Source organism: Schistocerca gregaria, chromosome 2 (genome assembly GCF_023897955.1).
Source record: "Schistocerca gregaria isolate iqSchGreg1 chromosome 2, iqSchGreg1.2, whole genome shotgun sequence".
In the NCBI taxonomy this organism is placed as follows: domain Eukaryota; kingdom Metazoa; phylum Arthropoda; class Insecta; order Orthoptera; family Acrididae; genus Schistocerca; species Schistocerca gregaria.
The window spans coordinates 978864301-978891483 of record NC_064921.1 but is presented as its reverse complement, the minus strand read 5'-3'; the positions used below and the strand labels follow the sequence as shown (position 1 = coordinate 978891483).

The window sequence follows — 27183 nt, the reverse complement described above, 5'->3', positions numbered from 1 at the left end:
ACAAAATCTGTGTCTACACTTATCTCTATCCAGAAAATTTTCTTCGATTTATTCGCCGGGCAAGTAAACAATCTGTTTCACGAACTTAAATTTGCCAACTGATAGTTAATTTGAAGGAGGGGTCGTTGTGATTGCAAAGCGTGTCGAGTCCATCAACGTTATGGTATATACGCAATCAGTGTTAGAATGTAATAAGCCAACCACTCAATATTCGAACGAAAGTATCGTGATTTGAAACTAGCTCCTCATGTGTGTGTGTATATATGCACGCGCACAATTTTTAAGTAATACTGCCAAGACTGAGCCAAGAAAGTGTCAGAAGATAATGAATAATTTTTTTACGATTTACTGAAATTTGCAGGTACGACGATGTCAGAACGCAAAGCGCATAAATTCCAATATTAGTACTCACCTGTTTTCAACGGGAAAAGCTTGTATGGTATCACTGGCGTAGAACGTATACAGAGGAATTAATGGAGTGGACGCTGGCACATCCACTAGAAGATATTCGACCGGAAGGGGACGAGCCAATCTTGATACTTCATTACCATAACCATCTTTCTCCTGTAAAACATAGACATTAAGTTAAATGACAACATTCAAACAACCGCCAATTTTAACTCGAATAGCAAGATGGCAACGGAGAGATAATACAGAAATTCGTCGATAGATGGCGCACGATTCGCTGAACGTTTCAAGCAGTAACATCGGCCGCCATGCCAAGTGGTTCAGTGCAAACATCATGATGTGGCATAATGTTGGAAGTTAGAGACGTATAGAAGCCGGTGACGGCTATTTTTCGTAATGTAAATTATAAATGCCTCTCTATCGTTCTTCGGAAGCATTGCGTAGTCGCTCAAAACGCATCGATTAGTGCGTTTGTTCGTTGTAGCTCGGTCGCTACTTCACGTATATTCCATCTCACGGATCCTAGTTTTTTGCTGAAGCAGCAAAACGATAAACACGGTATGATACATCACCAAACATCAGCTTAAATAGAATCTTTAGTTAATTTCATTGTTAAAAATCTGTTGAGGTTTACACATCGTTAAGACATGATAATAATAGTTAAAGCACTTACTGACATGTTGTGTTTACACGAGTGACGCACAGAAACAATGTCTTGTCTTTTTATGTACCCTCTTACGACGTTCCACGATTTGAATTTTCCGTCGCTGGTGAATGAAATTTACGTTTACGGGGTTACATATCTTTCAGAATATATCTAAACCACTATAATTTGCTGGCTTCTTACTTGCAGACTTTTTCCATCTGATAACAACAGAGAACCAATAGTTGTTTTTGTCATTCAAATTTAGCATTTGATGCCTTTATGCCAAATAAAGGAATTTGTTACTTGAACTGTAGAAAATATAAGTTACTTCGCGATATGAGAATCACGATTAAGTTTTTAAACCATTCAAAACTTAGGTGACACTGTGCACAAAACTACTAAAGTTTGCTTAATATACGTTACAATATTTAACAAATCAGCTATTTGATGGAAATATTATTTAGATCAAATGAAAATATGGTTGTCATCGGATTTCAATTACTTAAACTGTTTGCCAATTATGATATAAAACTTGTACTTGCAGATGATGGAACCAGGAGCTGTGCCAGAACTCGAGGAACTGACGCTATGCACGTTCTGCAAGCAGAAATTTAATGATTCTGACTTGTGCCCGAAGTTCCTAAGTTGCAAACACTACTTCTGCCTCAAATGTATCCAAACTGCACTGATGAAGGGGCGTGAGGTTTACTGTGTTCACTGCTGGAAACGAACTGAACTTGGCGAGCAGGGTGCGGATACTCTGCAGACATATGGTGCAGTCTTGACACTAACAAAGAATTTAACTGCCCTTAAGATTGGACCTGGTAGTGGCAGTAATGCTGTGGGTGGCAACAAGCCCCCAGACAAGGATCGCAAGGTAAGGAGACTTTATGAAGTAATCTTACATAAATCAACATGTCTTTCATAATTATGCTGCACAAGTACAGTTGTCATCAGCCATAGGTTTCATGTGTTTTGTCTTTCAAAATATAGGTTCTTCCAAGTGAAAACTGTCACACACATGGAATGCCTCTTGCTCTCTGGTGCCACACATGTTGTGCTGCTATGTGTCGCGCGTGTGCCACACAGCAGGAACATCCTGGCCATCAAATAAAATCACAGGCTGAAGCGAAGGATCAGCTTGTTACTGAGGTACAGTAATTCTTTGAAATCTCAATAAGTAGACTTTACTGGTGTTTGTATGTGTGTGACTGAAATGGTCTTTTGTATGTAGGTGCACAATGAACTTCATGCTATGAGCAAGATGCTGGGTGAAATACAGCGTTTGGCAATGCAACAGCGTGACTTCTTGCTCAAGGTTTTGGAAGCATGTGTAACGCTGAAGACACATGTGGAAACAGATCTACAGTCAGGTTGGAGCCATGTACCAGAGGTGGCTGAAGCACGTGAAGCTTTAGCAAAGGCAAGAGGAGGCCTAGCTGCTGTAGACGGTCCTGCTGCAGCCCACGCACTGTACGCCTCGCTTGCACTCGAGAAGCAACGACTGCAGGGCAAGTACCACGAAATGTACCTACAATGTCAGCTCGACGACCTCATTGGGAATTCAGGTGTTGTGTTTGATTTTGGGTTGCTGAAGCAGGCCTTGGCAGGCATTCACTCTGGCGAACCCCCTGCTGTTGTAGCTGGAGGACAGTCAGGACGACTCCCACCACAAGCACACCATGCCACAACTGCTCAGAATAACCCTATCCTATTCCTTGCTAATTACTGTATGTCGCAGCTGTACTCCCGCCATGTGTTAACAAAACAGCAGCAGCAGCAACAACAACAACAACAACAGCAGCAGCAGCAGCAACAACAACAGCAGCAGCAGCAACAGCACCATTTACAGCAGAATGGAACTGTTGAATACCACCCACATCACCCGCCAAATGCTACTGCCATGCCCCCACAGCATCACCTAGTTGCAGCTCCTCCGCAACACGTTATGGTAGCTGCACCTCCGCCCCAGCAGGCCGGGCCAGGGAAACCACCACCTGCTCTTCCCCCCCATGCGCAACCTCCGCCACCACCTCCATATGCTCAAGATGGGGGAGTGGTAGCTGTCCAGGTCCAGTCACCGCCACAACCTGTTGTTCCGCTCAACGTTCGTAACCCGACTGGACCGTACCCTCTTTACTACTTTAACATTGATGTCAACGGGACTCCGCAAGGGCGTATTGTAATTGAGGTTCGTCCTGATGCTGCTCCAAAAATGGCGAAAAATTTTGGGGTACTTTGTACAGGGGAAATGGGTGTGAGTTACAAAGGTTGTGCTGTTTTCCAGTGCTGGGAAGGAGAGTCTGTAATTACTGGAGATTTTGAGCTCAACAATGGTAGAGGAGGGCGTTCTATTTTTGAGGACGGTTATTTTATGCCTGATGATACAAAATTCCCAGCTGTGCGGGGTGCTGTGGGAATGCGCCGTACACAAAAACGTCATGACAACCTCGGGATGGTTGGATCACAGTTCCGGATCATCTTGCAGGAGATGAGAGGCTTCACGGGAATCTTTGGGCATGTTATTGAAGGTCTTGAACTTGTTGAAAAAATTTCCACATTTGGCGATCAGACGGGAAAGCCGACTAAAACCATCGTGATTACCAAGTGTGGAAAGTTGTAAGAAGAAAAAAATACTCGCAAATATTACGCTATTTTGAGTTGACCGGAGTCTAAAGCATATTGCCAATTATATGCAAAGAAGATCGTAAAACATATATGGGGTAGTCTGTCTTACGTGTGTAGTTTACATAAAGCTGACGCAGGGTGGGGGGTTTTATCCGTGATGAACGAATATAAATATATCCATATATATGTATACACACACACATATATATATATACGTCTCAAAATCCAATCGCTACACATTTTGCAGCAAGTTGTTAAAAAAAAAAAGAAAAAAAATTTCAGCTATCTAAAGCTGAATTAGTTATTCTTTAGAGATGCATCCACAGTAGGTGAATGTACAAAAAGTAGAAGTGGCAAGACTATTCTTATTTTGGGGAAGAGTATTTCTGTTGAATCTTTTCCTATTGTGTATAGAAGCTTTGCTTATGTTTGCCATACACTAGAGTTTTTTTTTGTTTGTTTTTGTTCAGTTTTTTCCTTTGAAAGGAAAGGGGGAAGGACTCTTCAGACTTCGTATGGTTGATCTCAAGTGTGGAATTATAAGGGCCTAAATAGGTAGAAAACTTAACGGCTAACTAAAGGAAGTGATAGGTGTGTGTGTGTGTGTGTGTGTGTGTGTGTGTGTGTGTGTGTGTGTGTGTGTGTGTGTGCGTGCGTGCGTGCCCACACGTGTGAATTTGAAAGAAGGCTTTTCTTTTTTTTTATTTGATTTCTTTTTTGAGTCGTATTCTTCCCTCCGATTCTTCGAAGATTTTTGGAAGTTCGAAACTATCGAAGCGTAAATGTACTCGCATTCATTCCTTCTCAGTAATCGTGATTCTGCCGAATAACTGTTCGTCCACCCGCAATCACTTTACCGGTGTCTGTTGAATTTCGAATGTAGAATAGATGAATATATTACATCAGGTGCATCTTTTTAATCGTTGCCTGGTAATCGTCGTTTCGAAATCGTTATCGTAAGCATTAGTTTATTTTTTAGATGAACAGAGAAAATGTACGATGGATCCATTTCGTATTACGTGTGTATTATACCTCTATTTCAGAACAACTGTAACAACGTCGTTTCTTTTAGATGGAATGCATAACTGCAGATGTACAGAATGTCCTCTGGGGATGTAAAGATAAGCATTGCCCTGTAATTGGATGAACAACTTTATCCTCAAGTTTTTCTCCAAGAATTTGTTTTAGTTATAGTGAAAGACATTTGTAAGCTGAGATCTACAAATTGAAAAGTTATTTTTTCTCCTTTTTTTACAATTTGCGGTGTTGCAATACGATACCACCTGTCAGTTTTCTGTTAAATTAGAAAATATATTTGTATGTTTAAAAGTTACATTATATTTAAAGTCCATGTTGACTGTTGACAACCATTTATCAAGTGTAAATTGTGCACAATAATGCCAATGCTGTCTGTCACTGCACGAAGGTTGCATAATGCATAAGTTACATGTGACAGGAATTTCATTTATACAAGTGATGTTTGTTTTGGTAACTGGTTGTCAGGATAAAATTATCCAAAAATTACCATCAGAAAACCATCCTTATTTGTGCCTTATAATCTTAGCTGCAGAATGCTTCCCTAGTTTTATGACAGTGGTGTTAACTTTGTAGCTCATAGATAGATGAGTAACAAAGAAGGTAACAAAATGTATTGTTAAAATGTCATAAGAAACATCCTTGTTAAACGTCCAAAAATATAATTAACAAAGTATTATAAGTCTGTGTACCTAAGTGAAATCAAAGTATACAGAACGTGTTCCTGGCACTGTCGTAGTACTTAAATGTAGCTCGTCTCCTCAATTATTATTTTTTTTTTCCTCTCTCTGTGTGTATTCTTTACAAAATCTATGTGGGCATGAGCTTCTAGTGCCATACTGTGCCATGAAGGCATGGAACGAAAGAACACATTCCAGACCAAGCTGTCATGTCAAGGCAACACTATGCCATATCAAGTAACTGTGCAAGAAAAAGGCAGCGCTGTGCCAATTACATTGTTAAAGGAAACTCCCTATGAGGAACGTCATTGATCATCTTGCGATATCATTCATTGTTGCACTGAGAAAGTGCCTTAAAAATTTTGTGATAAATCTCGTGTAGCTCCGTTCGATGGAAATACAAGCATAATGGGAAAACTGCTTGTTACTTTTTTTTAAAAAAAATATTTGTTACCACCCACACTCCTGTTTCCTCTCCTTCCCACTTCAACAATTCAGAAGATCATGGCACATTCTACTTAAACTTGTATGTAACTGGTGTGAAAAGCATGTTAAAGAGGAAAGGAAGAAAAATGTAAGTTACTGAAAAAATTGCTTTTTTTTGCCACACAAATATAGTGTCAGTTTAAAGAACAACTCACATTTATAACACATCTGAAAATGTGTTGTTACAAGTTGTCTCCAAAAGCAGTGTGGGATGACTAACTCATACAAAGTTGTATTTCATGCAGAACACTTTTTTATTGCCAGAATGTGTACATCACTGATGGTGTATTCTTTTTAATATCAATGTGTTAGTAGACCTCACACAATAGGTATATGTAGATGCAATTTCTTTTTTCTCCTCTCTAAGACATAAAAACCACAAATGCAATTTTCATGCGTACTTTTGTTACATCGGTTTGCCCAGTTGTCACAAAATGACATTGCTTGTTACTTTCACAGATGACAAGTTTTTACGATTCCAAAAATAACAGAGATACTGGGGGTTGGTGGTGAACTTCTGCTTAATTACATTGGGGTCAGTTGATAAATCTCACAACAACTCGGCATGCTTGTATTTTAGTTTCCCTTGTAAATTTAGCTGTGGACATAAATCTTTCTAATTGCTCTACACTACAAGTAGAAAAGTGAACAGTCACACTAATATAATGTAATCAGGCAGATAAAATATATACCATCAAGCACGACGGATGAAGAAGATTTTTTTATCAAACCAATTACATTTTCAAAAACTGAGCAGTTTTGAGGATTTCCTAATACAGATTTTATAGTGGCAGGTGAAACTGCATTTTCAGGAAATTTCATTTTTATAAGCAGTTTTCCTAAACTGGAAAAGGCAAAGGGGGGAAACTTTCCTTAAAATCTAGAACATTAAGAGTTCTTGGGAACAGATTTGAAAATGACTGTCAGCAAACAGATATGGGTATTTCTAAAATCTCACCTGATACAAAAATTTCAATACTCAAATCTTGAACTAAAAATGCCAGACAATGCACATATATTTATTTTCTCTGGGTATGATGGTAAATTAAGCAGCCAGCACTATATAACACAATGGCGTACTAAATAAGCAGTTCATGTTAGTGTACATTTGGATTTGGTCTTTATACACTGTACAGTATAATACACTGCAATAAGGGAAGGATGCAATGCTGCTCACTTCTGGACAAAATCTTTTTTCAGAAGTAGAAAACACGAACAAGCACCTGACAGTCGGATCCAGTACCAGGAAACACAGCGAGTGTGTGTGTGTGTGTGTGTGTGTGTGTGTGTGTGTGTGTGTGTGTTTTCTAGCTTACGGTCATTTCAGCTACACTTCTACATGTTTATACAAAACGTGATGAAGCAACTACATACTGGCATGACTAAATAGAGGTGAGCCTTTACGCTGTCTGCAATACATGTTTTATTTTCACTGTATCTGTCATAGTTCTTTATTAATTGATGTCATAGTTCTTTATTAATTGAAACGGCAACAAAGCAGGTGTGTTGCAATTAATGAAAAAAAGAGTAACAATGAAGTTAAAAAAATTGTGTTTTGTTAGAAAAGAAAGAGAAAATTCCGTGGAAAGAAAGTAGTAGTATAGTGTGAAATTTGAATTTCTTACTGCATTAGCACATGAATATTTCTCACTATCAGTTTTCTTGAAGAATAAGGCAGTGCAAAAAGTTAATGTCTTCAGAAAGTGAAGGTGACAATTGAAAATTTCTGTAATTTCAAAGAGATTTGTGTAATAGCAATGAAAAAGAAAACAAGTATAAATAGGCAACAAATGTGAGTTCTGCAAGAGTCAAACATGAGTCCTGCGTACTCAAGTTCATATTGTTGCCCACAAAGTCCTGAACATCGTGTCCGACACGGTGAAGTGTGATGAGTTAGAATACACGACCTACAGTTGATGTCCAGAATATTGCCAGTATAACTTTGTTGTGAGAAGCAAAACCTGAAAGTAACAGTAAGATGATAAAGCATATTGCAAACAAGCCTCAGTCTGAGATGCGCTGCTTGCAAATTATTTTAATTTCCCACTTTTGTATGGATATAAAAAATACTTGGGTCTTGGAGACAGCCAGTTTTCTTTGCCAAGTGCTTTTGAACAGTGTGTCACTTTCAGGGCAACAGCTGAAAACTGCTTTGTAACAGCAAGGTAATCTATCAAACTGATGGGTGCTGTGTATGTCCAGCAACAGTGACATAATGAGGAAGAGATACTGTAAAAGAAGTGACGGTAGATTGCTCCATGTGACATCAATAAGGATCAAGAAGATATCTAACAATAGACTGCAACACTGACTACTGTACACACACATTTAGGTCTCATTATGTATTGTGCCTGCTGAATGCCACGTCAAAGGTATATGTGTTTAGTTCCTAGACATCCAGATGGATAAGTCAAAAGAGTATTTATTCTAGAGAGGTTTAAAGAAAAAAATTCTGTAAAGTTAGTAACTGAACATAATGAAGAGGCCCTTATGGTATTTGTGGCTAATAACGTGACTCAATTTATGATGACCGTGCAGTTCACAAATACAATAACAGTTACAACATGTACGGAAAGTTCTGATTGAGAATAACAAATAAAAGAGATGACTCACCAAAAGGCAGAAGCGCTGTGTTGTCGACAGATACACATACAAAAGGTAAGAGCTTTACCTTCTTTCAGAATGGAATTCCTTTCTTAAGCTGTAGGAGAAACATGCGCGCGCGCGTGCACACACACACACACACACACACACACACACACACACACACACACACACATGCACGCACTCCTGTCTCCTTACAGTGTGCTCATTCATTAAAGAGTTGAAATAATTTCTACATAGACTATGCATTTCTGTCTAAGGTTCAGAATGAAGTTTTATACACTGACTGCCATTAAAATTGTAGCACTATAAAGACAACATGCTATAAATGTCAAATTTGCATCAAGTGCACTACATCCTTTCATATGCAACAACTAGAATTTCAGCGCAAGCATAGAAAGTAGACAGGAGTAATGCCACCTACATTTTGTGTATAGGGAAAGATTAGCACATTTGTAATTCAAAAATCACATTTGGATGTTGTTTGTTTGCGAGAAGCTCATGTGTGACAGAAATGCCTAAACATACATTATGAAAGAAAGTTGTATACGTGGAGAGACCTGGAGACACTGAAAGATTTCAGATTGATTATATAATGGTAAGAAAGAGATTTAGGAACCAGGTTTTAAATTGTAACACATTTCCAGGGGCAGATGTGGACTCTGATCACAATTTATTGGTTATGCACTGCAGATTAATACTGAAGACACAGCAAAAAAGTAGAAATTTAAGGAGATGTGACCTGCATAAATGAAAGAACCAGAGGTTGTATAGAGTTTCAGAGGGAGCATTAGGTAACGATTGACAAGAACATGCATAAGGAGTACAGTAGAAGAAGAATGGGTAGCTTTGAGAGATGAAAAGGCAAGGACTAGTGGAAATCCTTGTGTAACACAAGGTATATTGAATTTATCTGATGAAAGGAGAAAGTATATAAAAGCAGTAAATGAAGGAGGCGAGGAGTACTAACATCTCAATAATGAGATTGACAGGAAGTGCAAAATGGCAGAGCGCGAATGGTTTGAGGACAAATGTAACGATGTAGAATGATATATCACTAGGGGGTAAGATAGATACTGCGTACAGGAAAACTGAAGAGACCTTTGGAGAAAAGAGAACCACCTGTATGAATATCAAGAGCTCAGATGGAAAACCAGTCCTAAGCAAAGAAAGGAAGGCTGATGTACTTGCGGGCAATATTTTGGAAAGGGAAGGTGATGTAGATGAAGATGAGATGGGATATATGATACTGGGTCAAGGATTCGACAGAGCACTTGAAAAACCTAAGTCGAAATGAGGCCTCAGTAATAAACAACATTCTGTTACAACTACTGATAGCCTTGGGAGAGCCAACAATGACAAAACACTTTCATCTGGCGAGCAAGATGTTTGGGACAGGTGAAATACCCTCAGACTTCAAGAAGAATATAATAATTCAATTTCAAAGAAAGCAGGTGTTGACAGGTGTGAAAATTACTGGATTATCAATAATAAATCATGGTTTAAATACTACAACGAATTCTTTACTGGTGAATGGAAAAACTGGTGGAAGCCGACCTCAGGAAACATCAGTTTGGATTCTGTAGAAATATAGGAACATGCAAGGCAATACCGACCCTACGACTGATCTTAGAAGATGCTATGTTTATAGCATTTGTAGACTTAGAGAAAGCTTTTGACAATGTTGGCAGGAATACTCTCTTTCAAATTCTGAAGGTGGCAAGGCTTAAAATCAGGAGGTGAAAGGCTCTTTACAATTTGTACAGAAAGCAGATGGCAGTTATGAGTCAAGGGGCATGAAAGGGAAGCAGTAGTTGAGAAGGGAGTGAGACAGGGTTGCAGCCTATCCCCGACGTTATTCAATCTGTATATTGAGCAAGCAGTAATGGAAACAAAAGAAAAAATTGGAGTAGGAATTAAAATGCAGGGAGAAGAAATAAAAGCCGTGAGGTTTGCCATGACATTGTAATTCTGTCAAGAGACAGCAAAGGACTCAGAAGAACAGTTGACCAGAACGGGAAGAACAGTTGACCAGAACGGACAGTGTCTTGAAAGGAGGATATATGATGAACATAAACAGAAGCAAAACAAGGATACTGGAATGTAGTCGAAATAAATCAGGTGATACAGAGGGACTGCGATTCCAAATTGTACACTTAAAGTTGTACATGAGTTTTGCTATTTGGGCAGCTAAATAACTAATGACTGTCGAAGGAGAGAAATGTAGACCGGCAATGGCAAGGAAAGCGTTTCTGAAGAAGAGAAATTTTCTTAACATTGAGTATAGATTCAAGTATCAAGAAGCATTTCCTGAAAGTATTTGTATGGAGTGTAGCCATGAATGGAAGTGAAACATGGACGATAAATAGTTTAGACAAGAAGAGGATAGAAGCTTTTGAAATGTGATGCTACAGAAGAATGCTCAGATTAGATGGGTAGATCACACAACTAATGAGGACGTACTGAATAAAACTGCAGAGAAGAGGAATTTGTGGCACAATGTGACTAGAACAAAAGATCTGGTGGTAGGGCATGTTCCGAGGCTTCAAGGGATCACCAATTTAGTATTGGAGGAAAGCGTGGAGGGCAAAAATTGTAGAGGGGGGCCAAGAGCTGAATACACTAAGCAGATTCAGAAGGATGTAGGTTGTGTTATTTACTTGGAGACAATGAGGCTTGCACAGGATGGAGTAGCATGGAGAGCTGCATCAAACCAGTCTTTGAGCTGAAGATCACAACAACAACAGATCGGAATAACAAATTGATTAGCAGGTGAGCATGGGAAAGGAGGGGGATGGATAATATCAGTTAGCCATTACGTGCACACACAATATGGCTCCAGTAGCAGCAGCTAAGCAATTCCGTACTGAACACATTCAAAAGTTCCCCATAAATGGACAGTATTGAGTTTTCTTTGCAGGATCAAATCAGGTTCATCACTTTCCTAAGTAATTTCACAGTTGCTAACTGTCCCATAAACATTGAGCTGTCAGTCAATTTGTTACTCCGATTCAGGTACAGCTTGTATCAGAATCTGACAGCATTAGGACCGTGGTGTATTGAGACTGCTGTTTTTGTATTGAGACTGCTGTTTATCATTCCACCATATTGATGCTCATGTTGGTTGGCATACTATGAATGTGATTCAAATATGGAACTGGTGGGTTCAGGAGGACCACATTCAACTTAATGCCATATCTCAATTGCCCTGTACAACTAGTGCCGGAGGACAGAGTTAATTGTTTGGTGGGCCATAGAGGATCCTACAGCCACTTCCCATGCACTGAGTACAGAAATGGAATTGTTTGCAGCAAGACAAGTATTCATATGGACAGTGTGACAGCATCTGGAACATCACAAGCTGTCAGCATTGTGATGGCTTCCCTCAACACGACAGCAGAGATACTCTTGCAGTAGTGCACATAATGCCAACACTGAAGTTGCCCTTTCAGATGATTCGTGGCTCTGCATATAGCATCATAAGGAACATATCCCAGTGTGCAGGCTCAGGAAAACAAATGTTGCTCGATTGCATTCGTTGTCATCGTAAGGACACAGCACCTGATGTAATGCTGTGAGGTGCCATTGGCTCTCACTTGCACAGCTTGGAAAGCAGGCATTATATTTATGGTGTTTTACGGCCAGTTGCTGTTTTCTCTTCACAGTCTCCATTACACTGTCTTTCAGCACAATAATGCAAGACCACATGCTGATCATACTGTTATGATAGAGAGGCTTTTTCACTTTTCCTAGCCACCACATTCTCAAGATCTGTTATCCACTATAAAAATATCTGATCGTCAGTTGCTGAGAGACCAGGACACCACCAATCATTGACCATTACAATTGTTGTACTATTGACATAGATTTGAAGCAGCAGGGAATTGACATACCCAAATCTGTCATCTAAGTTCAGTTTGAATTGAAGCTCAGCCAGATGAGAATCATTGTTGCTCTCTGAGGAGGCAGTTCTGTGCACTAAATTTCGCACTCTGCCTACCACCGAATAACCAACAAATTTAATAATGTATTCCTCCCACTATTCTGTATATGCACAATAAGCAAAATTTCATCATTTGCTACACTTCCCAGTGCTGCAATTTTAATGACCACAATTATGTTATGGCACACAAGTCTATAATAGGATACCTGTAGACATCTAACAGAAAACAAAATTCTCAAGTATTTAAAAACCAAGTGAAATATGTCATACCTTATTGGCAACTTTCAATTTTTCAGAGTAATTGGTCTCAGGGACGTAAGCTCTGCATAATTCTAATGTCTGCATTAAACAATCATGACTTTGCCAATATACAGAAAGCTGACAGTGATCTATGTAAAGTCAAGCAAATGCTTTGTTTGCAGTATTAGATAAAACCAACAGCTGAATAGCAATCTCTATTTTCAAAGTAGCTGTTTTTATTCTAATCCACAAATGCTGGGCGATTCCGAGAAGTTGCTCACCTAGATGTTTACTTAATCGTTTAAGGTATCATAATTCTGTTTTCACCCACATGAATCGTGAAAAAGTCCTCACTAAATGACATATAGTCTCTTTTCATCCTACAATAATTATGGAGGGGTTGGTACCACCTTCATTTTTTTCCAATGGATCTATAATGATTTCTGTCATTAGTAACATAGTACTAGAAGAGCCGAATTCTATGGTGTTTCACTATTCAAAATATGATTAACAGTTTCAATGAAATAACAATATTTAGATCTTACACTTTACCTGTTTTGAACTTGAAACCAATTACTGTCATATGTAGAAGTTTGTATTGTTATACGGAACTGCCACACCAGGCTGATGGGGTGCACCAGATTGACACAGCTAGGGGATCAATTTGCAGCGGAACAGTGGAGAAAAGTTTAATTTAAATGTGATACCAATCACACTTGGCTACAGATGGTTGGACCAACATACCTACTGGAAGGCAAAGAATGTTGCATTTAATGATGAGTCACCAGTTAACTACCGTAACAGTTCTGCTAATTTCGCTGAGAGACTTGAAAGGAAGGTGCACATCAAAAACTGAATGTATCTGCCTGCATAACAGGGAATTAAGGTATGAAGATTTTCAAATAATAGCTTTGTAACATGTGTTTAATGTCAAGATATATACTTGCATTGAAAAATTACTTCAGCAACACCAATAAAAAGGAAATCACAAAATACTGTGGTCATAAACATGTCCTTAAAATCCCATTTACATCAAGTGTTTGAAATGCCCACAGTCTAATAGAGTACACATTTACAATTGCTTGTGAAAGAACTCCAGGATTTATTTACAAGATTCCTTTAATATCATTCCCCATACTACAATGATGTAATATTTTATATCCTTTTGGGTTGTCGGAATTTGTGCTTGGATTTCATCTTTGAATTTACCCCACAGAAGAAAGACCAGTGACATCAAGTTTGGTGAACTTGCAAGAGAACTGACAACATCTTCATGTCCTGTCCAACACACAGGAAAAAGTTGGCTGAGCACTTTCCTGGTCACAAGCATGTAGTCTTGGACACCCATCATACTGGTACCGTGCACATCTTTCTCTAGGAGAGGGGGGTAGCACTTTGGTAAGAACTTGTGCATTTCTTTTAACCATTAAGGTTTCTTCAATGAAATAAGGACCAATAACATAGTCTCTAATAATCCCACATCGAACATTCTGATTCCACCCCCTCTGATGGTGATGTGCCTCAGCCAGTGTGGATCCTCTGAGTCTAATAATGCATATTTTTTACTTTCAGCTTTCCATTATTTGTAAAAAGTAACTTCATTCAGTAAGGAGTTTCATCTAAAGAAAGAATGTTGTATCAGAACAGAACAACACAACTCTATGTGTCTTTTGTAATCATGTCAGTTAATCTGCTGGTAAAATGATAAATGATGACTTATTCCAGAGGCACTTGTAATTTCTCTGGAGCAAACATGTAGATTATAAGTAACAGCTGTCAGAACCAGAAAATCGATTTCATTTGCTCCTCTCATTTATGAGTTGCTATTTATCCTTTGTGTTGTATTCCAGTGCCCTACCAATAATAATTTTTTTGTAAATTTGCTAAATTTTCATTGTTGCCAGGATATCTTTTTGTGTACAACTACATCGTTCTCTTCATATTTCTTATTCGCAGTTTCTCTTGGTTTGTGAAAGATAATATATATATATATATATATAATTTCATTTCAGCCTCATGTCACACTTTCCACCTTCTAATACCATGTCACCCTCACAACATTCCCACAATGACCCCATTAAGTTTTATTTACATTCCCTCCGCAAACATGCCTTCGCCCTAGCCAGATTACGGTCCCATATTTTATTTTCCCAGGCTTGTCTGACATTTGGCATTACTCCCAACGGGCTCACACTTAAAGTTCCCATCTCTGACTGTAACCCTTCTTTCCATCAGTCCCTATACCAGTTCCAAACTGAACAATCCATTGCCCTCACCCACCTAATCCTTCACCGACACATCAACTCAGCCAATGAACACACCCGTCAACTCCTATCCTTAATAAAAGTCCTCAATCTTTCCTCTCCTACATCCACACCGGCTGTTCAGAGCATCATCCTACAGGCCAACCGCAAATTAGAACAGCATGCCACCCTCCACCTCAAAAAACTATCCAATCTTCTGGTTTCCCACCTCCGGAGAGGCAACTCACTCACCCATTCACCCTTCACAACCTTTCCAGCAAACCTCAACCTCCTCTCATTGCACACAGACCCAGTCTCTCCCATCTACTCAATCTCCCACTTCCAGCTCCACTCCCCCCAAAACCTCAAAATTCAAATCAACACAATCTGGAACGACAATACCCTAATTCAGTAGTTAACCTTTCTTCCAAACCTCTCCCCCAATCCGAAACCTCTGTCCTTTGAAAAGGCCTCACCTTCAGCCCCACTCCCAGATTCAACCAAACAGCCCTCATCAAAGATTTACTGTCCTACACTTGTACTCTCTGCTGGAAATATCACTTTGCAAGAAGAAAAATGATCCTAATCCTACTCCTAATGATTCAACTCCCCAAGACACTATCCAAATTGAACCCTGCCTGGAACAGTTCCATCCTGCGTCACAGCGGGACCCACCTCCTCTTCCTCAAAATCACCCTCTCCAAACCTTCCAGGAATTCTGACTTCCTGCCTTGCCTTTCAATCCTTCTTGTTGTCCTGGGACTGGTTTGATGCAGTTCTCCATGCTACTCTGTCCTGTGCAAGCTTCTTCATCTCCCAGTACCTACTGCAACCTACATCCTTCTGAATCTGCTTGGTGTATTCATCTCTTGGTCTCCCTCTACGATTTTTACCCTCCACGCTGCCCTCCAATGCTAAATTTGTGATCCCTTGATGCCTCAGGACACATTCTACCAACCGATCCCTTCTTCTAGTCAAGTTGTGCCACAAACTTCTCTTCTCCCCAATCCTATTCAATACCTCCTCATTAGTTACGTGATCTATCCACCTTATCTTCAGCATTCTTCTGTAGCACCACATTTCAAAAGCTTCTATTCTCTTCTTGTCCAAACTAGTTATCGTCCATGTTTCACTTCCATACATGGCTACACTCCATACAAATACTTTCAGAAACGACTTCCTGACACTTAAATCTATACTTGATGTTAACAAATTTCTCTTCTTTAGAAATGCTTTCCTTGACATTGCCAGTCTACATTTTATATCCTCTCTACTTCGACCATCATCAGTTATTTTACTTCCTAAATAGCAAAACTCCTTTACTACTTTAAGTGTCTCATTTCCTAATATAATTCCCTCAGCATAACCCGATTTAATTTGACTACATTCCATTATTGTCGTTTTGCTTTTGTTGATGTTCATCTTATATCCTCCTTTCAAGACACTGTCCATTCCATTCAACTGCTCTTCCAGGTCCTTTGCTGCCTCTGACAGAATTACAATGTCATCGGAGAACCTCAAAGTTTTTACTTCTTCTCCATGAATTTTAATACCTATTCCGAATTTTTCTTTTGTTTCCTTTACTGCTTGCTCGATATACAGATTGAATAACATCGAGTAGAGGCTACAACCCTGTCTCACTCCTTTCCCAATCACTGCTTCCCTTTCATGCCCCTAGACTCTTATAAATGCCATCTGGTTTCTGTAAAAATTGTAAATAGCCTTTCGCTCCCTGTATTTTACCCCTGCCACCGTTAAAATTTGAAAGAGAGTATTCTAATCAACATTGGCAAAAGCTTTCTCCAAGTCTACAAATGCTAGAAACGTAGGTTTGCCTTTTCTCAATCTTTCTTCTAAGATAAGTCGTAAGGTCAGTATTGCCTCACATGTTCCAACATTTCTATGGAATCCAAACTGATCCTCCCTGAGATCCGCACCTACCAGTTTTTCCATTCGTCTGCAAAGAATTCGCATTAGTATTTAGCAGCTGTGACTTATTAAACTGATAGTTTGGTATTTTTCACATCTGTCAGCACCTGCTTTCTTTGGGATTGGAATTATTATATTCTTCTTGAAGTCTGAGGGTATTTTGCTTGTCTCATACATCTTGCTCACCAGCTGGTAGAGTTTTGTCATGACTGGCTCTCCCAAGGCCGTCAGTAGTTCTAATGGAATGTTGTCTACTCCGGGGGCCTTGTTTCGACTCAGGTCTTTCAGTGCTCTGTCAAACTCTTCACGCAGTATCGTATCTCCCATTTTGTCTTCATCTACATCCTCTTCCATTTCCATAATATTGTCCTCAAGTACATCACCCTTGTATAAACCTTCTATATACTCCTTCCACCTTTCCGCCTTCCCTTCTTTGCTTAGAACTGGGTTGCCATCTGAGCTCTTGATATTCATAAACGTGGTTCTCTTCTCTCCAAAGGTCTCTTTAATTTTTCTGTAGGCAGTATCTATCTTACCCCTAATGAGATAAGCCACTACATCCTTACATTTGTCCTGTAGCCATCCCTGCTTAGCCATTTTGCACCTCCTGTCGATCTCATTTTTGATATGTTTGTATTCCATTTTGCCTGCTTCATTTACTGCATTTTTATATTTTCTCCTTTCATCAATTAAATTCAATATTTCTTCTGATGATGTAAATAAAATAGAAAGAAACTTCCACATGGGTAAAACATATTAAAAACAAAGATTCCAAGACTTACCAAGCGGGAAAGCGCCGGCAGACAGGCACAATGAACAAAACACACAAACCACACACACAGAATTACTAGCTTTCGCAACTGATGGTTGCTTCTTCAGGAAAGAGGGAAGAAGAGGGAAAGACGAAAGGATGTGGGTTTCAAGGGAGAGGGTAAGGAGTCATTCCAATCCCGGGAGCAGAAAGACTTCCCTTAGGGGGAAAAAAGGACAGGTGTACACTCGCACACACACACATATCCATCCGCACATACACAGACACAAGCAGACATATTTAAAGGCAAAGAGTAAGGGCAGAGATGTCAGTCGAGGTGGAAGTACAGAGGCAACGAAGTTGTTGAAAGACAGGTGAGGTATGAGTGGCGGATATCGAGAAGAGAGGATATAATGAAGGGCGAGTTCCCATCTCCGGAGTTCGGATAGGTTGGTGTTGGTGGGAAGTATCCAGATAACTCGGACGGTGTAACACTGTGCCAAGATGTGCTGGCCGTGCACCAAGGCAAGTCCTGAATCCCTCGACCATTACACCAACAACCTGAAAACAGCTTTCGCATCCCGCAACTACCCTCCCGACCTGGTACAGAAGCAGATAACCAGAGCCACTTCCTCATCCCCTCAAACCCAGAACCTCTCACAGAAGAACCCCACAAGTGCCCCACTAGTGACAGGATACTTCCCGGGACTGGATCAGACTCTGAATGTGGCTCTCCAGCAGGGATACGACTTCCTAAAATCCTGTCCCGAAATGAGATCCATCCTTCATGAAATCCTCCCCACTCCACCAAGAGTGTCTTTCCGCCGTCCACCTAACCTTTGTAACCTCTTGGTTCATCCCTATGAAATCCCCAAACCACCTTCCCTACCCTCTGGCTCCTACCCTTGCAACCGCCCCCGGTGTAAAACCTGTCCTATGCACCCTCCCACACCACCTACTCCAGTCCTGTAACCCGGAAGGTGTACACGATCAAAGGGAGAGCCACGTGTGAAAGCACCCACGTGATTTACCAACTGACCTGCCTACACTGTGACACTTTCTATGTGGGAATGACCAGCAACAAACTGTCCATTCGCATGAATGGACACAGGCAGACAGTGTTTGTTGGTAATGAGGATCACCCTGTGGGTAACATGCCTTGGTGCATGGCCAGCACATCTTGGCACAGTGTTACACCGTCCGAGTTATCTGGATACTTCCCACCAACACCAACCTATCCGAACTCCGGAGATGGGAACTTGCCCTTTGGTATATCCTCTCTTCTCGATATCCGCCAGGCCTCAACCTCCGCTAATTTCAAGTTGCCGCCACTCATACCTCACCTGTCTTTCAACAACTTCTTTGCCTCTGTACTTCCGCCTCGACTGACATCTCTGCCCTTACTCTTTGCCTTTAAATATGTCTGCTTGTGTCTGTGTATGTGCGGATGGATGTGTGTGTGTGTGTGTGTGTGTGTGTGTGTGTGTGTGTGTGTGTGTGTGCGCGCGAGTGTACACCTGTCCTTTTTTCCCCCTAAGGGAAGTCTTTCCGCTCCCGGGATTGGAATGACTCCTTACCCTCTCCCTTAAAACCCACATCCTTTCGTCTTTCCCTCTCCTTCCCTCTTTCCTGAAGAAGCAACCATCGGTTGCGAAAGCTAGTAATTCTGTGTGTGTGTTTGTGTGTGTTGTTCATTGTGCCTGTCTGCCGGCGCTTTCCCGCTTGGTAAGTCTTGGAATCTTTGTTTTCAATATTTCTTCTGTTACCCAAGGATTTCTAGCAGCCCTCGTCTTTTTACCTACTTGATCCTCTGCTGCCTTCACTACTTCATCCCTCAGAGCTACCCATTCTTCTTCTACTGTGTTTCTTTCCCCCATTCCTGTCAATTTTTCCCTTATGCTCTCCTTGAAACTATGTACAACCTCTGGTTCCTTCAGCTTATCCAGATCCCCACCTATTTGCAATTTCTTCAGTTTAATCTACAGGTCACAACCAATAGATTGTGGTCAGAGTCCACATCTGCCCCTGGAAATGTCCTACAATTTAAAACCTGATTCCTAAATCTCTGTCTTACCATTATATAATGTATCTGATACCTTTTAGTATCTCCAGGATTCTTCCATGTATACAACCTTCTTTTACGATTCTTGAACCAAGTGTTAGCTATGATTAAGTTATGCTCTGTGCAAAATTCTACCAGACGGCTTCCTCTTTCATTTCTTAGCCCCAATCCATATTCACCCACTATGTTTCCTTCTCTCCCTTTTCCTACTGGCGAATTCCAGTCACCCATGACTATTAAATTTTCGTCTTCCTTCACTACCTGAATAATTTCTTTTATCTCATCATACATTTCATCAATTTCTTCATCATCTGCAAAGCTAGTTGGCATATAAACTTGTACTACTGTAGTAGGCATGGGCTTTGTGTCTATCTTGGCCAGAATAATGCATTCACTATGCTGTTTGTAGTAGCTTACCCACACTCCTATTTTTTTTATTCCTTATTAAACCTACTCCTGCATTACCCCTATTTGATTTTGTATTTATAACCCTGTATTCACCTGACCGAAAGACTTGTTCCTCCTGCCACCGAACTTCACTAATTCCCACTATATCTAACTTTAACCTATTCATTTCCTTTTTTAAATTTTCTAACCTATCTGCCCGATTAAGGGATCTGACATTCCACGCTACGATCCGTAGAACGCCAGTTTTATTTCTCCTGATAACGACGTCCTCCTGAGTAATCCCTGCCCGGAGATCCGAATGGGGGACTATTTTACCTCCGGAATATTTTACCCAAGAGGATGCCATCATTATTTAATCATACAGCAAAGCTGCATGCCCTCGGGAAAAATTACGGCCGTAGTTTCCCCTTGCTTTCAGCCGTTCGCAGTACCAGCACAGCAAGGCCGTTTTGGTTAATGTTGCAAGGCCAGATCAGTCAATCATCCAGACTGTTGCCCCTGCAACTACTGAAAAGGCTGCTGCCCTTCTTCAGGAACCACAGGTTTGTCTGGCCTCTCAACAGATACCCCTCCATTGTGGTTGCACCTACGGTACGGCCATCTGTATCGCTGAGGCACGCAAGCCTCCCCACCAATGGCAAGGTCCATGGTTCATGTTCTTAAAAAACCTTAATCCTACTCCCAACATCACCACTGCGGAAGCCCAGGCTATCCGTGATCTGAAGGCTGACCGATCCATCGTCATTCTTCCGGCGGACAAGGGTTCCACGACCTTGGTACTTGATCGTTGGGAGTGTGTGGCTGAGGGACTGTGTCAGCTTTCAGACAACACTACGTAAAAAGTTTGCCAAGGTAATCCCATTCCTGATGTTCAGGTGGAGCTTCAAGGAATAGGCCAACCTATTTATGGGTCGCTTAGAGGAAGCCTTCTTGGTTACCCATGCCTGCGAATCCAAAGTTTGGTACAGATTTATCGATGACATCTTCATGATCTGGACTCACAGTGAAGAAGAACTCCAGAATTTCCTCTCCAACCTCAACTCCTTTGGTTCCATCAGATTCACCTGGTCCTACTCTAAATCCCATGCCACTTTCCTTGACGTTGACCTCCATCTGTCCAATGGCCAGCTTCACACGTCCGTCCACATCAAATCCACCAACAAACAACAGAACCTCCATTATGACAGCTGCCACCCATTCCACATCAAACGGTCCCTTCCCTACAGCCTAGGTCGTTGTGGCAAACGAATCTGCTCCAGTCCGGAATCCCTGAACCATTACACCAACAACCTGAAAACAGCTTTCGCATCCCGCAACTACCCCCCCCCCCCCCCCCTCCCCCCGACCTGGTACAGAAGCAAATAACCAGAGCCACTTCCTCATCCCCTCGAACTCAGAACCTCCCACAGAATAACCACAAAAGTGCCCCACTTGTGACAGGATACTTTCCGGGACTGGATCAGACTCTGAATGTGGCTCTCCAGCAGGGATACGACTTCCTCAAATCCTGCCCTGAAATGAGATCCATCCTTCATAAAATCCTCCCCACTCCACCAAGAGTGTCTTTCCGCCGTCCACCTAACCTTCGTAACCTCTTAGTTCATTCCTACGAAATCCCCAAACCACCTTCCCTACCCTCTGGCTCCTACCCTTGTAACCGCCCCCGGTGTAAAACCCGTCCCATGCTCCCTCCCACCACCACCTACTCCAGTCCTGTAACCCGGAAAGTGTACACGATCAAAGGCAGAGCCACGTGTGAAAGCACCCATGTGATTTACCAACTGACCTGCCTACACTGTGAAGCTTTCTATGTGGGAATGACCAGCAACAAACTGTCCATTCGCATGAATGGACACAGGCAGACAGTGTTTGTTGGTAATGAGGATCACCATGTGGCTGAACATGCCTTGGTGCACAGCCAGCACATCTTGGCACAGTGTTACACCGTCCGGGTTATCTGGATACTTCCCACTAACACCAACCTGTCAGAACTACGGAGATGGGAACTTGCCCTTCGGTATATCCTCTCTTCTCGTTATTTGCCAGGCCTCAACCTCCACTAATTTCAAGTTGCCGCACTTATACCTCACCTGTCATTCAACAACATCTTTGCCTTTGTACTTCCGCCTCGACTGACATCTCTCCCAAAATCTTTGCCTTTACAAATGTCTGCTTGTGTCTGTGTATGTGCGGATGGATATGTGTGTGTATGCGAGTGTATGCCTGTCCTTTTTTTCCCCCTAAGGGAAGTCTTTCTGCTCCCGAGATTGGAATGACTCCTTACCTTCTCCCTTAAAACACACATCCTTTTGTCTTTCCCTCTCCTTCCCTCTTTCCTTTGTGTGCCTGTCAACCTGCCAGCGCTTTAGTTTGGTAGATAAGATTTCCTGTCAGCCACTTTTTCTCCAATATTGTGGCACTGCCACATTCTGTTTCCTCCTTAACCAAAATGACATTTTCTCTATTGCACTATGAAATCATGAACGTCTGCATGAGACAGAAATTAATTTCATGTTCAAAACAGATAAACGTAAGTTCTAAATATTGTAGTAGTTCCAGAACTAGGAATCACATTTTGAAGAGTGATATGCTTTTGAGTTTGTCTCTTTCAGACATACAATACTCACAGCAGAAACTACTGTAGTCCCACTTGAAAAAGCAAATTTGATATTGATATCTCTGTTATCGATATAGCTGTGACAGATTATACGTTGTTGGGTGAGAAATGTTTTGCAATTCATCTAGGTGAAATTATGATATCTTAAATGGTTCTGAAAATATTTGAGATGAACAACATAACTGAATCACCCTTATAAAAAATATAGAAGTAATTCCCATAATTGTTGCCACTACTTACAATTTGTTGTTAGAATACTTTACAGAAGTACCCGGGAGTGACTACTTCTGCCTGTTAATGTATAACTTGTCACATTCCATATCCATGAAATCTGCCCTTCATAATATTTACATCTACACCATACTCCGCAAGCCACCAAACAGTGTATAGTGAAGTGTACTTCTGGTATCACTAACTGATCCCCCCTTCCCTGTTACATTTGCAAACCCCTTCCCTGTTCCATTTGGAATTGGCTCATGAGAAGAATGACTGTCAGTAGCTTCTACATTAGCTCCAATTTCTCGAATTTTCTTGTTGTGGTCATTCCATGAAATATGTGTGGCACGAAGTAATATGTTGTCTGACTGTTCCCGAGAGCACTCTCTCGAAATTTCAACAGTAAAACTCTCTGTGATGAACAATGTCTGCCACTCAAGTTTGTTGAGCATCTCTGCAACACAGTCTTGCTGACCAAACGATCCCTTGATGACTTGATCGATCTTCTCTATCAGCCCGACCTGGTAAATTTTCCAGATTGATTAGATAATTATGGTGGTTACTGTTTCCAGCAGTTCAACATAAATTGTGTTAATTGTTCAGTAGTGGATTGCTTTTCCTGCAATCGATGATATGTTACATTTATTTATGTTCAGACTCAAGTGCTAGTCCCTGCACCATTTATCAATCCCCTGTAGGTCGTCCTGTAAATCATTATTGTCTTCTTGTGTTGCTACTTTTTTTTAATAGCCCCTGCACCATCTGCAAACGGTCTTAAAGAGCTTGTGTCACATTTTACTACATCTTTTACATACATTGTAATCAGCGATTGTCCGGTCCTTTCACACTTCCCAGGGCACCCCCAAAATAACTTTTACATCTGTCAATTTTGTTCTGTTAAGACCGATGTGTTGCATTCTGTCTACAGGGGAGTCTTGAATCCAGTCGCAAATCTGGTCTGATACTCAATAAGCTTGTATTTTTTTCTGTCAAATACCTTCCTGAAGTCAAGGAACAAGGCATCAATGTGAGCACCATTGTCTACATCACTATCAATCCCATGGAGAAACAGAGTGGTCAGAGTTTCATAAGATTTCTGTTTGCAAAATCAATGTTGATTTTTGTAGAGGAGATTTTCATTCTTGAAAAACATCATAATTCTTGAGTGTAAAACATATTCCATAATTCAACAACAGACTGACATAAACAATATATATCTATATTTTGGTGCATTTCTCTTGTGGCCTTTCTTGAAAATGGGAATGACCTGTGATTTTTTCCAGTCGCTAGGTACCTTCTGCTGCTCCAGTGATCTACAACAGATTGGTGCTAGAAGGCAGGCAAGTTCTTTTGCATAATTTCTGTAGAATATTATAGGTATCTCATCTGATTCTCATGCCTTTCCATAACTAAGCGATTGCAGTTGATTTTCTATTCTGCTATTGGTTATTTCAATAGCTGCCATTTCAAAGTGCATACAATGATTGAAAGGAGAGACCATGTTATCATCTTAAGCAATGAAAAAAATTTGCAAGACAAAATTTAGTGTTTCGGACTGCTCTCTGCTATCTTCCATTTCGGTGCCAGTACGGTCACTTATTAAATAAACAGAGGATTTTGAATTGCTTACTGCTTTTACATTAGACCATAACCTCTTCGGTTTTTACTCAGATCGGTTGGAAAAATTTTACTTTCAAAGTCGTTGAGTACCCCCTCTCATTGCTATCCTAAAGTTCATTTTTTTTGTTCAGCTTTCGTTTGTCAGCTGGGGTTTGACTTCTTTTGAATCTGTGATGAAACTGTATTTCTTTAAGTCACACTAACAAGGCTATTAAATCATGGTTTTTCTTTCCCACATGTTAAGGCCTTGCTCGGAACATACTTGTCTAAGGCATATTGGTTGATGCTTTTGAATTTTTTCCATTTGTGCTCCACACATTCGCCCTCAGCACTGAATATTTGATGTAATATGATTTATGGATCATGACCCACCTCTACCTAACTGTGGGAGAATTGCACTATCTGATCAAAAGTATCCAAACACTCCTAAGGAGTATGGAGTTGACCGCTAGATGTTATGAGACGTACACCTGTATGAATGAGACGGGGAGTATTGTGTGGTCAGTAGAGAAGCAGTACAGCAAAACAGGTCAGTCAGGAAAGCTCAGTGACTTTGAATGTGGACCAGCCATTGGGTGTCACCTGAGTAACAAATCTATAAGGGACATTTCAACGCTTCTGAAGCTGTACAAGTCAATTATTGGTTACGCGACTGTGAAATGGAAATACAAAGGAACAACCACAGCTAAACCAAGACCAGGCAGAACTCATGTACTGATGGACAGGTACCCTTGAGCACTGTGGAGGGTGGCTGTAAGAAGTCACATGAAATCAACAGATGGAATCATTTGTGAGTTAAAAAGATTGTGCCATAATGCTTGAGCAGCTCTTCATAAGCCACACGTTTCTGTAGTCAGTGCTAAGTGATGCTTGAGATAGTGTAAAGACTGTCACCACCGAACAGCGGATGACTGGAAATGAATGATTTAGAGTGATAAACCTTGTGGCAATTTGATGGAAGGGTTTGGGTTTGGCAAACACCTGGAGAATGTTACATATCATCATGTGTAGTTTCAACAGTGAAACATGGAGGAGGCGGTGTTATGGTATAGGGGTGTTTTTTTCATGGTTAGGTCGTGTTCTCATATTGTGCTTAAGAAAAAGATAAATGCAGAAAGGTATGAAAATATTTTGTGTACTGCATACAGTAGAGGAACTGTGGGAAGGCACTTATTTGAGGACAATAACATTCATGAAACAGACTGCCCTGCTCAGAATCCTGACCCGAACCAACTGGAACTTCTTTGGGATGACATAGAATGGCAACTTCACTCCAGACCAGACCTTCTCTGATTTCAGCTCACGGGGAAGAATGACCTGCCCTTCCTCCACAGACATTCAGACACTCACTGAAATAAATGTGTTCCCAGCAGAGTTCAAGCCATCATGAAGGCAAAGGTTGGACACCCCTCGTATTAGTGTCCACTAACTGATGTTGGGGTATTTTGGATAAGATAGTGAAGGTGGATAAACACTCTGCACGAATGGCAAGAGCATGATTGTGGATGGCTGGATGGGGTCTCATCTTCCTGAATGAGAGTGAAGTGATTTAATCACCATGTCACACTATTCACTCATTATTTGCCTGCATTAACTAAAGGAAACTAAAGTAAATCCAAAGCAGGGTGTCCAAAGAAGGATTTGATACTAGTGTCTCAACCTTTTTGCCACAGCACCGAGAAACAGGTGCTCAAAGAACTTTTGAAATTTTATTGCTATCTTCAGAGAGAGAAAAGAGTACTATAAAAATCAAGAAATGAGTAAAACATTAATGTTTTGAACTACACAGTTATCAATATAAACCTGAAGTACTTTAATGAATCATAACATCTGAACCAATAATGGGAAACACATTTACAGTTTTGGGAGATGATAAAACACAACTGGGAGATTACATTCATACATACAACTTACATACATACAAAATCCTTACAGCAAAAGTTCGCAGTGGCCTACATCAGCACTGATGCACAACAGTACTCGTTTCGTCATATTCTGCGACATTCTGTGAAGTGTCTCCTCACCAATGTTGCTTATTTTGTGTGTAATGGTATCATGGAGTTGTGCAGTTGTCCATTGTCTAATATTGTACACTGGGATTTTAAGATACTTCCACAACAAAAACTGTGGTGCGGGAGGGTTAGGTCAGATAATCGAGCGGCTACAAATTTTTTGAGATTATTTAGTCACCAAAGAACTGGCTACAATAACAGGTTTGTTTGTGATGAATGAAGGTCAATTGTAAATAGTGCAGCACAGGAAATAATGCAGAATGCCAAAAACTGCCAAGTACAGGTGTGGAATGAAGCCTGTCAATACCAGCCACTGTTAGCAAGGGGAAAGGAGCAGATTATGTAAAGAAACACCAATGACCACAGAAGATCCTTTGTAAATAAAAGCGAACACGTCTAGCGTAATTATTTTTAATTATATTGCAGTCAGCTCAAGACCGATAACCTAGAATAACAACTGCTTACAACTTTCATGGAAGCATTAAGACGTGTGACACATTTCTCCATCTTGTTCGATATAATTTTCTGTAAGTTCGACAACATCCATCTACTCCACAAGTGTACTGAAGATGCCCATGTAAACTGTAGTATCTACAGTTGTATCAAGTGTCAGACCGTCAGAGAGAGCGCATCACTAGTTCCTGCCAATATTAAG

The 27183-nt window shown here is 40.7% G+C and overlaps 2 protein-coding genes across 2 annotated transcripts in view; one reads left to right on the top strand and one right to left on the bottom strand.

Annotated features, from left to right (window-relative positions):
- Window positions 1-27183, bottom strand: part of LOC126335456 (nuclear protein localization protein 4 homolog) — a 296607-nt gene that overhangs the window by 19486 nt on the left and 249938 nt on the right. Inside the window, exon 9 of the mRNA XM_049998748.1 lies at window positions 413-564. Within this exon, the coding sequence (XP_049854705.1) occupies window positions 413-564 (152 nt within the window). The remainder of the gene's footprint in view (window positions 1-412; window positions 565-27183) is intronic.
- LOC126335457 (uncharacterized) lies at window positions 562-5817 on the top strand. The gene is made up of 4 exons (XM_049998749.1): window positions 562-966; window positions 1599-1931; window positions 2048-2206; window positions 2289-5817. Exons 2-4 carry the CDS (start codon window positions 1599-1601, stop codon window positions 3675-3677), a joined length of 1881 nt encoding a protein of 626 aa, XP_049854706.1. The 5' UTR covers window positions 562-966; the 3' UTR covers window positions 3678-5817.

What these genes read in the sequence shown, in the direction of transcription:
- LOC126335457 (XM_049998749.1), top strand. Translation starts at nt 1,599, where the DNA reads ATGATGGAACCAGGAGCTGTGCCAGAACTCGAGGAACTGACGCTATGC. An exon ending in CCCCAGACAAGGATCGCAAG is followed by an intron (nt 1,932 to 2,047) that starts GTAAGGAGACTT and finishes TTCAAAATATAG; the next exon opens with GTTCTTCCAAGTGAAAACTG. An exon ending in AGGATCAGCTTGTTACTGAG is followed by an intron (nt 2,207 to 2,288) that starts GTACAGTAATTC and finishes TTTTGTATGTAG; the next exon opens with GTGCACAATGAACTTCATGC.